The sequence below is a fragment of the Salmo salar genome, chromosome ssa12 (genome assembly GCF_905237065.1).
Source record: "Salmo salar chromosome ssa12, Ssal_v3.1, whole genome shotgun sequence".
Classification (NCBI taxonomy): domain Eukaryota; kingdom Metazoa; phylum Chordata; class Actinopteri; order Salmoniformes; family Salmonidae; genus Salmo; species Salmo salar.
In genome coordinates, this window is record NC_059453.1 from 15658980 (window position 1) to 15673181 (window position 14202).

General features: G+C 39.1%; 1 protein-coding gene across 3 annotated transcripts in view; it reads right to left on the minus strand.

The window, feature by feature from the left end:
- Window positions 1–14202, minus strand: part of LOC106591398 (polycystin-1) — a 208500-nt gene that overhangs the window by 26997 nt on the left and 167301 nt on the right. For all 3 annotated transcript variants that reach the window (XM_045690822.1, XM_045690823.1, XM_045690824.1), the window contains exon 52: window positions 13628–13767. In XM_045690822.1, coding sequence (XP_045546778.1) covers window positions 13628–13767 — 140 coding nt within the window. The remainder of the gene's footprint in view (window positions 1–13627; window positions 13768–14202) is intronic.

Below are 14202 nucleotides of genomic sequence, written 5' to 3' on the forward strand. Positions count from 1 at the left end.
CGTGTGTGAATAGTTAACGAATGGAGTCCAGTTTCATATGGACGTGTGTGTGAATAGTTAACGAATGGAGTCCAGTTTCATATGAACGTGTGTGTGAATAGTTAACGAATGGAGACCAGTTTCATATAGACGTGTGTGAATAGTTAACGAATGGAGAGCAGTTTCATATAGACGTGTGTGTGAATAGTTAACGAATGGAGACCAGTTTCATATAGACGTGTGTGAATAGTTAACGAATGGAGACCAGTTTCGTATAGTTGTGTGTGAATAGTTAACGAATGGAGTCCAGTTTCATATGAACGTGTGTGTGAATAGTTAACGAATGGAGAGCAGTTTCATATAGACGTGTGTGTGAATAGTTAACGAATGGAGTCCAGTTTCATATAGACGTGTGTGTGAATAGTTAACGAATGGAGACCAGTTTCATATAGACGTGTGTGTGAATAGTTAACGAATGGAGACCAGTTTCATATAGACGTGTGTGAATAGTTAACGAATGGAGTCCAGTTTGATATGAACGTGTGTGAATAGTTAACGAATGGAGTCCAGTTTCATATGGACGTGTGTGTGAATAGTTAACAAATGGAGTCCAGTTTTATATGAACGTGTGTGTGAATAGTTAACGAATGGAGACCAGTTTCATATAGACGTGTGTGAATAGTTAACGAATGGAGTCCAGTTTCATATAGACGTGTGTGAATAGTTAACGAATGGAGAGCAGTTTCATATAGACGTGTGTGAATAGTTAACGAATGGAGTCCAGTTTCATATAGACGTGTGTGATTAGTTAACGAATGGAGTCCAGTTTCATATAGACGTGTGTGAATAGTTAACGAATGGAGTCCAGTTTCATATAGACGTGTGTGTGAATAGTTAACGAATGGAGACCAGTTTCATATAGACGTGTGTGAATAGTTAACGAATGGAGTCCAGTTTCATATTAACGTGTGTGTGAATAGTTAACGAATGGAGACCAGTTTCATATGGACGTGTGTGAATAGTTAACGAATGGAGACCAGTTTCATATAGACGTGTGTGTGAATAGTTAACGAATGGAGACCAGTTTCATATGAACGTGTGTGTGAATAGTTAACGAATGGAGTCCAGTTTCATATAGACGTGTGTCTGAATAGTTAACGAATGGAGACCAGTTTCATATAGACGTGTGTGAATAGTTAACGAATGGAGACCAGTTTCATATAGACGTGTGTGTGAATAGTTAACGAATGGAGACTAGTTTCATATAGACGTGTGTGAATAGTTAACGAATGGAGTCCAGTTTCATAAGAACGTGGTGTGTGAATAGTTAACGAATGGAGTCCAGTTTCATATAGATGTGTGTGAATAGTTAATGAATGGAGTCCAGTTTCATATAGACGTGTGTGAATAGTTAACGAATGGAGTCCAGTTTCATATAGACGTGTGTGTGAATAGTTAACGAATGGAGTCCAGTTTCATATAGACGTGTGTGAATAGTTAACGAATGGAGTCCAGTTTCATATGGACGTGTGTGAATAGTTAACGAATGGAGTCCAGTTTCATATAGATGTGTGTGAATAGTTAACGAATGGAGACCAGTTTCATATGGACGTGTGTGAATAGTTAACGAATGGAGTCCAGTTTCATATGAACGTGTGTGTGAATAGTTAACGAATGGAGACCAGTTTCATATGGACGTGTGTGAATAGTTAACGAATGGAGACCAGTTTCATATAGACGTGTGTGTGAATAGTTAACGAATGGAGTCCAGTTTCATATGGACGTGTGTGTCAATAGTTAACGAATGGAGACCAGTTTCATATAGACGTGTGTGTGAATAGTTAACGAATGGAGTCCAGTTTCATATAGACGTGTGTGTGAATAGTTAACGAATGGAGTCCAGTTTCATATAGACGTGTGTGTGAATAGTTAACGAATGGAGACCAGTTTCATATAGACGTGTGTGTGAATAGTTAACGAATGGAGACCAGTTTCATATAGACGTGTGTGTGAATAGTTAACGAATGGAGTCCAGTTTCATATGGACGTGTGTGTCAATAGTTAACGAATGGAGACCAGTTTCATATAGACGTGTGTTTGAATAGTTAACGAATGGAGTCCAGTTTCATATGGACGTGTGTGTGAATAGTTAACGAATGGAGACCAGTTTCATATGGACGTGTGTGAATAGTTAACGAATGGAGACCAGTTTCATATAGACGTGTGTGTGAATAGTTAACGAATGGAGTCCAGTTTCATATGGACGTGTGTGTCAATAGTTAACGAATGGAGACCAGTTTCATATAGACGTGTGTGAATAGTTAACGAATGGAGACCAGTTTCATATAGACGTGTGTGAATAGTTAATGAATGGAGTCCAGTTTCATATGAACGTGTGTGAATAGTTAACGAATGGAGTCCAGTTTCATATGGACGTGTGTGTGAATAGTTAACGAATGGAGTCCAGTTTCATATGAACGTGTGTGTGAATAGTTAACGAATGGAGACCAGTTTCATATGGACGTGTGTGAATAGTTAACGAATGGAGACCAGTTTCATATAGACGTGTGTGTGAATAGTTAACGAATGGAGTCCAGTTTCATATGGACGTGTGTGTCAATAGTTAACGAATGGAGACCAGTTTCATATAGACGTGTGTGAATAGTTAACGAATGGAGACCAGTTTCATATAGACGTGTGTGAATAGTTAATGAATGGAGTCCAGTTTCATATGAACGTGTGTGAATAGTTAACGAATGGAGTCCAGTTTCATATGGACGTGTGTGTGAATAGTTAACGAATGGAGTCCAGTTTCATATGAACGTGTGTGTGAATAGTTAACGAATGGAGACCAGTTTCATATAGACGTGTGTGAATAGTTAACGAATGGAGAGCAGTTTCATATAGACGTGTGTGTGAATAGTTAACGAATGGAGACCAGTTTCATATAGACGTGTGTGAATAGTTAACGAATGGAGACCAGTTTCGTATAGTTGTGTGTGAATAGTTAACGAATGGAGTCCAGTTTCATATGAACGTGTGTGTGAATAGTTAACGAATGGAGAGCAGTTTCATATAGACGTGTGTGTGAATAGTTAACGAATGGAGTCCAGTTTCATATAGACGTGTGTGTGAATAGTTAACGAATGGAGACCAGTTTCATATAGACGTGTGTGTGAATAGTTAACGAATGGAGACCAGTTTCATATAGACGTGTGTGAATAGTTAACGAATGGAGTCCAGTTTGATATGAACGTGTGTGAATAGTTAACGAATGGAGTCCAGTTTCATATGGACGTGTGTGTGAATAGTTAACGAATGGAGTCCAGTTTTATATGAACGTGTGTGTGAATAGTTAACGAATGGAGACCAGTTTCATATAGACGTGTGTGAATAGTTAACGAATGGAGTCCAGTTTCATATAGACGTGTGTGAATAGTTAACGAATGGAGAGCAGTTTCATATAGACGTGTGTGAATAGTTAACGAATGGAGTCCAGTTTCATATAGACGTGTGTGATTAGTTAACGAATGGAGTCCAGTTTCATATAGACGTGTGTGAATAGTTAACGAATGGAGTCCAGTTTCATATAGACGTGTGTGTGAATAGTTAACGAATGGAGACCAGTTTCATATAGACGTGTGTGAATAGTTAACGAATGGAGTCCAGTTTCATATTAACGTGTGTGTGAATAGTTAACGAATGGAGACCAGTTTCATATGGACGTGTGTGAATAGTTAACGAATGGAGACCAGTTTCATATAGACGTGTGTGTGAATAGTTAACGAATGGAGACCAGTTTCATATGAACGTGTGTGTGAATAGTTAACGAATGGAGTCCAGTTTCATATAGACGTGTGTCTGAATAGTTAACGAATGGAGACCAGTTTCATATAGACGTGTGTGAATAGTTAACGAATGGAGACCAGTTTCATATAGACGTGTGTGTGAATAGTTAACGAATGGAGACTAGTTTCATATAGACGTGTGTGAATAGTTAACGAATGGAGTCCAGTTTCATAAGAACGTGGTGTGTGAATAGTTAACGAATGGAGTCCAGTTTCATATAGATGTGTGTGAATAGTTAATGAATGGAGTCCAGTTTCATATAGACGTGTGTGAATAGTTAACGAATGGAGTCCAGTTTCATATAGACGTGTGTGTGAATAGTTAACGAATGGAGTCCAGTTTCATATAGACGTGTGTGAATAGTTAACGAATGGAGTCCAGTTTCATATAGACGTGTGTGAATAGTTAACGAATGGAGTCCAGTTTCATATAGACGTGTGTGTGAATAGTTAACGAATGGAGTCCAGTTTCATATGAACGTGTGTGTGAATAGTTAACGAATGGAGACCAGTTTCATATGGACGTGTGTGAATAGTTAACGAATGGAGACCAGTTTCATATAGACGTGTGTGTGAATAGTTAACGAATGGAGTCCAGTTTCATATGGACGTGTGTGTCAATAGTTAACGAATGGAGACCAGTTTCATATAGACGTGTGTGTGAATAGTTAACGAATGGAGTCCAGTTTCATATAGACGTGTGTGTGAATAGTTAACGAATGGAGTCCAGTTTCATATAGACGTGTGTGTGAATAGTTAACGAATGGAGACCAGTTTCATATAGACGTGTGTGTGAATAGTTAACGAATGGAGACCAGTTTCATATAGACGTGTGTGTGAATAGTTAACGAATGGAGTCCAGTTTCATATGGACGTGTGTGTGAATAGTTAACGAATGGAGTCCAGTTTCATATAGACGTGTGTGAATAGTTAACGAATGGAGTCCAGTTTGATATGAACGTGTGTGAATAGTTAACGAATGGAGTCCAGTTTCATATGGACGTGTGTGTGAATAGTTAACAAATGGAGTCCAGTTTCATATGAACGTGTGTGTGAATAGTTAACGAATGGAGACCAGTTTCATATAGACGTGTGTGAATAGTTAACGAATGGAGTCCAGTTTCATATAGACGTGTGTGAATAGTTAACGAATGGAGAGCAGTTTCATATAGACGTGTGTGAATAGTTAACGAATGGAGTCCAGTTTCATATAGACGTGTGTGAATAGTTAACGAATGGAGTCCAGTTTCATATAGACGTGTGTGAATAGTTAACGAATGGAGTCCAGTTTCATATAGACGTGTGTGTGAATAGTTAACGAATGGAGACCAGTTTCATATAGACGTGTGTGAATAGTTAACGAATGGAGTCCAGTTTCATATGGACGTGTGTGTGAATAGTTAACGAATGGAGTCCAGTTTCATATAGACGTGTGTGAATAGTTAACGAATGGAGACCAGTTTCATATGGACGTGTGTGAATAGTTAACGAATGGAGTCCAGTTTCATATTAACGTGTGTGTGAATAGTTAACGAATGGAGACCAGTTTCATATGGACGTGTGTGAATAGTTAACGAATGGAGTCCAGTTTCATAAGAACGTGGTGTGTGAATAGTTAACGAATGGAGACCAGTTTCATATAGACGTGCGTGTGAATAGTTAACGAATGGAGTCCAGTTTCATATAGACGTGTGTGAATAGTTAACGAATGGAGTCCAGTTTCATATGAACGTGTGTGTGAATAGTTAACGAATGGAGTCCAGTTTCATATAGATGTGTGTGAATAGTTAATGAATGGAGTCCAGTTTCATATAGACGTGTGTGAATAGTTAACGAATGGAGTCCAGTTTCATATAGACGTGTGTGTGAATAGTTAACGAATGGAGTCCAGTTTCATATAGACGTGTGTGAATAGTTAACGAATGGAGTCCAGTTTCATATAGACGTGTGTGTCAATAGTTAACGAATGGAGACCAGTTTCATATAGACGTGTGTGAATAGTTAACGAATGGAGACCAGTTTCATATAGACGTGTGTGAATAGTTAATGAATGGAGTCCAGTTTCATATGAACGTGGGTGAATAGTTAACGAATGGAGTCCAGTTTCATATGGACGTGTATGTGAATAGTTAACGAATGGAGTGCAGTTTCATAAGAACGTGTGTGTGAATAGTTAACGAATGGAGACCAGTTTCATATGGACGTGTGTGAATAGTTAACGAATGGAGACCAGTTTCATATAGACGTGTGTGTGAATAGTTAACGAATGGAGTCCAGTTTCATATGGACGTGTGTGTCAATAGTTAACGAATGGAGACCAGTTTCATATAGACGTGTGTGAATAGTTAACGAATGGAGACCAGTTTCATATAGACGTGTGTGAATAGTTAATGAATGGAGTCCAGTTTGATATGAACGTGTGTGAATAGTTAACGAATGGAGTCCAGTTTCATATGGACGTGTGTGTGAATAGTTAACAAATGGAGTCCAGTTTCATATGAACGTGTGTGTGAATAGTTAACGAATGGAGACCAGTTTCATATAGACGTGTGTGAATAGTTAACGAATGGAGTCCAGTTTCATATAGACGTGTGTGAATAGTTAACGAATGGAGAGCAGTTTCATATAGACGTGTGTGAATAGTTAACGAATGGAGTCCAGTTTCATATAGACGTGTGTGAATAGTTAACGAATGGAGTCCAGTTTCATATAGACGTGTGTGAATAGTTAACGAATGGAGTCCAGTTTCATATAGACGTGTGTGTGAATAGTTAACGAATGGAGACCAGTTTCATATAGACGTGTGTGAATAGTTAACGAATGGAGTCCAGTTTCATATGGACGTGTGTGTGAATAGTTAACGAATGGAGTCCAGTTTCATATAGACGTGTGTGAATAGTTAACGAATGGAGACCAGTTTCATATGGACGTGTGTGAATAGTTAACGAATGGAGTCCAGTTTCATATTAACGTGTGTGTGAATAGTTAACGAATGGAGACCAGTTTCATATGGACGTGTGTGAATAGTTAACGAATGGAGTCCAGTTTCATAAGAACGTGGTGTGTGAATAGTTAACGAATGGAGACCAGTTTCATATAGACGTGCGTGTGAATAGTTAACGAATGGAGTCCAGTTTCATATAGACGTGTGTGAATAGTTAACGAATGGAGTCCAGTTTCATATGAACGTGTGTGTGAATAGTTAACGAATGGAGTCCAGTTTCATATAGATGTGTGTGAATAGTTAATGAATGGAGTCCAGTTTCATATAGACGTGTGTGAATAGTTAACGAATGGAGTCCAGTTTCATATAGACGTGTGTGTGAATAGTTAACGAATGGAGTCCAGTTTCATATAGAGCGTGTGTGAATAGTTAACGAATGGAGTCCAGTTTCATATAGACGTGTGTGAATAGTTAACGAATGGAGTCCAGTTTCATATAGACGTGTGTGTGAATAGTTAACGAATGGAGTCCAGTTTCATATGGACGTGTGTGTGAATAGTTAACGAATGGAGTCCAGTTTCATATAGACGTGTGTGAATAGTTAACGAATGGAGTCCAGTTTCATATGAACGTGTGTGTGAATAGTTAACGAATGGAGTCCAGTTTCATATAGACGTGTGTGAATAGTTAACGAATGGAGTCCAGTTTCATATGGACGTGTGTGAATAGTTAACGAATGGAGTCCAGTTTCATATAGATGTGTGTGAATAGTTAACGAATGGAGACCAGTTTCATATGGACGTGTGTGAATAGTTAACGAATGGAGTCCAGTTTCATATGAACGTGTGTGTGAATAGTTAACGAATGGAGACCAGTTTCATATGGACGTGTGTGAATAGTTAACGAATGGAGACCAGTTTCATATAGACGTGTGTGTGAATAGTTAACGAATGGAGTCCAGTTTCATATGGACGTGTGTGTCAATAGTTAACGAATGGAGACCAGTTTCATATAGACGTGTGTGTGAATAGTTAACGAATGGAGTCCAGTTTCATATAGACGTGTGTGTGAATAGTTAACGAATGGAGTCCAGTTTCATATAGACGTGTGTGTGAATAGTTAACGAATGGAGACCAGTTTCATATAGACGTGTGTGTGAATAGTTAACGAATGGAGACCAGTTTCATATAGACGTGTGTGTGAATAGTTAACGAATGGAGTCCAGTTTCATATGGACGTGTGTGTGAATAGTTAACGAATGGAGTCCAGTTTCATATAGACGTGTGTGAATAGTTAACGAATGGAGTCCAGTTTGATATGAACGTGTGTGAATAGTTAACGAATGGAGTCCAGTTTCATATGGACGTGTGTGTGAATAGTTAACAAATGGAGTCCAGTTTCATATGAACGTGTGTGTGAATAGTTAACGAATGGAGACCAGTTTCATATAGACGTGTGTGAATAGTTAACGAATGGAGTCCAGTTTCATATAGACGTGTGTGAATAGTTAACGAATGGAGAGCAGTTTCATATAGACGTGTGTGAATAGTTAACGAATGGAGTCCAGTTTCATATAGACGTGTGTGAATAGTTAACGAATGGAGTCCAGTTTCATATAGACGTGTGTGAATAGTTAACGAATGGAGTCCAGTTTCATATAGACGTGTGTGTGAATAGTTAACGAATGGAGACCAGTTTCATATAGACGTGTGTGAATAGTTAACGAATGGAGTCCAGTTTCATATGGACGTGTGTGTGAATAGTTAACGAATGGAGTCCAGTTTCATATAGACGTGTGTGAATAGTTAACGAATGGAGACCAGTTTCATATGGACGTGTGTGAATAGTTAACGAATGGAGACCAGTTTCATATAGACGTGTGTGTGAATAGTTAACGAATGGAGACCAGTTTCATATGAACGTGTGTGTGAATAGTTAACGAATGGAGTCCAGTTTCATATAGACGTGTGTATAGTTAACGAATGGAGTCCAGTTTCATATAGACGTGTGTGAATAGTTAACGAATGGAGACCAGTTTCATATAGAGCGTGTGTGAATAGTTAACGAATGGAGTCCAGTTTCATATAGACGTGTGTGTGAATAGTTAACGAATGGAGTCCAGTTTCATATAGACGTGTGTGAATAGTTAACGAATGGAGTCCAGTTTCATATGGACGTGTGTGTGAATAGTTAACGAATGGAGTCCAGTTTCATATAGACGTGTGTGAATAGTTATCGAATGGAGACCAGTTTCATATAGACGTGTGTGTGAATAGTTAACGAATGGAGACCAGTTTCATATAGACGTGTGTGTGAATAGTTAACGAATGGAGTCCAGTTTCATACGGACGTGTGTGTGAATAGTTAACGAATGGAGTCCAGTTTCATATAGACGTGTGTGAATAGTTAACGAATGGAGTCCAGTTTCATATGAACGTGTGTGAAAAGTTAACGAATGGAGTCCAGTTTCATATGGACGTGTGTGTGAATAGTTAACAAATGGAGTCCAGTTTCATATGAACGTGTGTGTGAATAGTTAACGAATGGAGACCAGTTTCATATAGACGTGTGTGAATAGTTAACGAATGGAGTCCAGTTTCATATAGACGTGTGTGAATAGTTAACGAATGGAGAGCAGTTTCATATAGACGTGTGTGAATAGTTAACGAATGGAGTCCAGTTTCATATAGACGTGTGTGTGAATAGTTAACGAATGGAGTCCAGTTTCATATGAACGTGTGTGTAAATAGTTAACGAATGGAGACCAGTTTCATATAGACGTGCGTCTGAATAGTTAACGAATGGAGACCAGTTTCATATAGACGTGTGTGAATAGTTAACGAATGGAGACCAGTTTCATATAGACGTGTGTGTGAATAGTTAACGAATGGAGACCAGTTTCATATAGACGTGTGTGAATAGTTAACGAATGGAGTCCAGTTTCATATTGATGTGTGTGAATAGTTAACGAATGGAGTCCAGTTTCATATAGACGTGTGTGAATAGTTAACGAATAGAGTCCAGTTTCATATGAACGTGTGTGTGAATAGTTAACGAATGGAGTCCAGTTTCATATAGACGTGTGTGTGAATAGTTAACGAATGGAGTCCAGTTTCATATAGACGTGTGTGAATAGTTAACGAATGGAGTCCAGTTTCATATGGACGTGTGTGTGAATAGTTAACGAATGGAGTCCAGTTTCATATAGACGTGTGTGAATAGTTAACGAATGGAGACCAGTTTCATATGGACATGTGTGAATAGTTAACGAATGGAGTCCAGTTTCATATGAACGTGTGTGTGAATAGTTAACGAATGGAGACCAGTTTCATATGGACGTGTGTGAATAGTTAACGAATGGAGACCAGTTTCATATAGACGTGTGTGTGAATAGTTAACGAATGGAGTCCAGTTTCATATGGACGTGTGTGTCAATAGTTAACGAATGGAGACCAGTTTCATATAGACGTGTGTTTGAATAGTTAACGAATGGAGTCCAGTTTCATATGGACGTGTGTGTGAATAGTTAACGAATGGAGACCAGTTTCATATGGACGTGTGTGAATAGTTAACGAATGGAGACCAGTTTCATATAGACGTGTGTGTGAATAGTTAACGAATGGAGTCCAGTTTCATATGGACGTGTGTGTCAATAGTTAACGAATGGAGACCAGTTTCATATAGACGTGTGTGAATAGTTAACGAATGGAGACCAGTTTCATATAGACGTGTGTGAATAGTTAATGAATGGAGTCCAGTTTCATATGAACGTGTGTGAATAGTTAACGAATGGAGTCCAGTTTCATATGGACGTGTGTGTGAATAGTTAACGAATGGAGTCCAGTTTCATATGAACGTGTGTGTGAATAGTTAACGAATGGAGACCAGTTTCATATGGACGTGTGTGAATAGTTAACGAATGGAGACCAGTTTCATATAGACGTGTGTGTGAATAGTTAACGAATGGAGTCCAGTTTCATATGGACGTGTGTGTCAATAGTTAACGAATGGAGACCAGTTTCATATAGACGTGTGTGAATAGTTAACGAATGGAGACCAGTTTCATATAGACGTGTGTGAATAGTTAATGAATGGAGTCCAGTTTCATATGAACGTGTGTGAATAGTTAACGAATGGAGTCCAGTTTCATATGGACGTGTGTGTGAATAGTTAACGAATGGAGTCCAGTTTCATATGAACGTGTGTGTGAATAGTTAACGAATGGAGACCAGTTTCATATAGACGTGTGTGAATAGTTAACGAATGGAGAGCAGTTTCATATAGACGTGTGTGTGAATAGTTAACGAATGGAGACCAGTTTCATATAGACGTGTGTGAATAGTTAACGAATGGAGACCAGTTTCGTATAGTTGTGTGTGAATAGTTAACGAATGGAGTCCAGTTTCATATGAACGTGTGTGTGAATAGTTAACGAATGGAGAGCAGTTTCATATAGACGTGTGTGTGAATAGTTAACGAATGGAGTCCAGTTTCATATAGACGTGTGTGTGAATAGTTAACGAATGGAGACCAGTTTCATATAGACGTGTGTGTGAATAGTTAACGAATGGAGACCAGTTTCATATAGACGTGTGTGAATAGTTAACGAATGGAGACCAGTTTCGTATAGTTGTGTGTGAATAGTTAACGAATGGAGTCCAGTTTCATATAGACGTGTGTGAATAGTTAACGAATGGAGAGCAGTTTCATATAGACGTGTGTGTGAATAGTTAACGAATGGAGTCCAGTTTCATATAGACGTGTGTGTGAATAGTTAACGAATGGAGACCAGTTTCATATAGACGTGTGTGTGAATAGTTAACGAATGGAGACCAGTTTCATATGAACGTGTGTGTGAATAGTTAACGAATGGAGACCAGTTTCATATAGACGTGTGTGAATAGTTAATGAATGGAGACCAGTTTCATATAGTTGTGTGTGAATAGTTAACGAATGGAGTCCAGTTTCATATGAACGTGTGTGAATAGTTAACGAATGGAGTCCAGTTTCATATGGACGTGTGTGTGAATAGTTAACGAATGGAGTCCAGTTTCATATGAACGTGTGTGTGAATAGTTAACGAATGGAGACCAGTTTCATATAGACGTGTGTGAATAGTTAACGAATGGAGTCCAGTTTCATATAGACGTGTGTGTGAATAGTTAACGAATGGAGTCCAGTTTCATATGAACGTGTGTGTGAATAGTTAACGAATGGAGACCAGTTTCATATAGACGTGTGTGTGTGAATAGTTAACGAATGGAATCCAGTTTCATATGAACGTGTGTGAATAGTTAACGAATGGAGTCCAGTTTCATATGAACGTGTGTGAATAGTTAACGAATGGAGACCAGTTTCATATAGACGTGTGTGTGAATAGTTAACGAATGGAGTCCAGTTTCATATAGACGTGTGTGTGAATTGTTAACGAGTGGAGTCCAGTTTCATATAGACGTGTGTGTGAATAGTTAACGAATGGAGACCAGTTTCATATGAATGTGTGTGTGAATAGTTAACGAATGGAGTCCAGTTTCATATAGACGTGTGTGAATAGTTAACGAATGGAGTCCAGTTTCACATGAACGTGTGTGAATAGTTAACGAATGGAGACCAGTTTCATATGAACGTGTGTGTGAATAGTTAACGAATGGAGTCCAGTTTCATATAGACGTGTGTGAATAGTTAACGAATGGAGACCAGTTTCATATAGACGTGTGTGAATAGTTAACGAATGGAGTCCAGTTTCATATGAACGTGTGTGAATAGTTAACGAATGGAGTCCAGTTTCATATGGACGTGTGTGAATAGTTAACGAATGGAGTCCAGTTTCATATGAACGTGTGTGTGAATAGTTAACGAATGGAGACCAGTTTCATATAGACGTGTGTGAATAGTTAACGAATGGAGAGCAGTTTCATATAGACGTGTGTGAATAGTTAACGAATGGAGTCCAGTTTCATATAGACGTGTGTGAATAGTTAACGAATGGAGTCCAGTTTCATATAGACGTGTGTGTGAATAGTTAACGAATGGAGTCCAGTTTCATATGGACGTGTGTGTGAATAGTTAACGAATGGAGTCCAGTTTCATATAGACGTGTGTGAATAGTTAACGAATGGAGTCCAGTTTCATATGAACGTGTGTGTGAATAGTTAACGAATGGAGTCCAGTTTCATATAGACGTGTGTGTGAATAGTTAACAAATGGAGTCCAGTTTCATATAGACGTGTGTGTGAATAGTTAACGAATGGAGTCCAGTTTCATATAGACGTGTGTGAATAGTTAACGAATGGAGTCCAGTTTCATATGAACGTGTGTGTGAATAGTTAACGAATGGAAACCAGTTTCATATAGACGTGTGTGTGAATAGTTAACGAGTGGAGTCCAGTTTCATATGAACGTGTGTGTGAATAGTTAACGAATGGAGACCAGTTTCATATGGACGTGTGTGTTGACAGAATGACAGTGGTTTAATGTAGGGAGCTCAAACAGCGCTGAGTAGACAGAGGGAACATGAGTACACACACACACACACACACACACACACACACACACACACACACACACACACACACACACACACACACACAAACTATATTTTCTTTGCAAATGTGCGTACGTGTGTGTGTGTGTGTATAATGTGTGTTTACCTGCTGATGTTGGCCTGGTCCGGTGTGTGTGTGTGTATACTGTGTGTTTACCTGCTGATGTTGGCCTGGTCCGGTGTGTGTGTGTATAATGTGTGTTTACCTGCTGATGTTGGCCTGGTCCGGTGTGTGTGTGTGTATAATGTGTGTTTACCTGCTGATGTTGGCCTGGTCCGGTGTGTGTGTGTGTGTGTATAATGTGTGTTTACCTGCTGATGTTGGCCTGGTCCGGTGTGTGTAGTGTGAGTTGAAGCTGTGTACGGAGTCGCAGGCTGTGTGTGTCCTTGGTCGTGTCAGAGTAGTTGAGCAGCAACACCACCATCAGGAAGAGCATGTAGACCAGGAAGTTCTGTTCACAACAAAGATAGTCTAGTTAGATACACTTTGTGGACAAAACATTAGGAACACCTTCCTAATATTGACTTGCACCCCCTTTTGCCCTGAGAACAGCTTCAATTCGTTGGGGAATGGACTACAAGGTGTTGAAAGTGTTCCACAGGGATGCTGGCCCATGTTGACTCCAATGCTTCCCACAGTTGTGTCAAGTTGGCTGGATGTCCTTTGAGTGGTGACCATTCTTGATACACACAGAAAACTGTTGAGTGTGAAAAACCCAGCAGCGTTGCAGTTCTTGACACACTCAAACCGGTGCACCTGGCACCTACTACCATACCACGTTTAAAATATTTTGTCTGGCCCATTCACCCTCTGATTGGCACAAATACACAATCCATGTTTCAATTGTCTCAAGGCTTAAAAATCCTTCTTTAACCTGTCTCCTCTC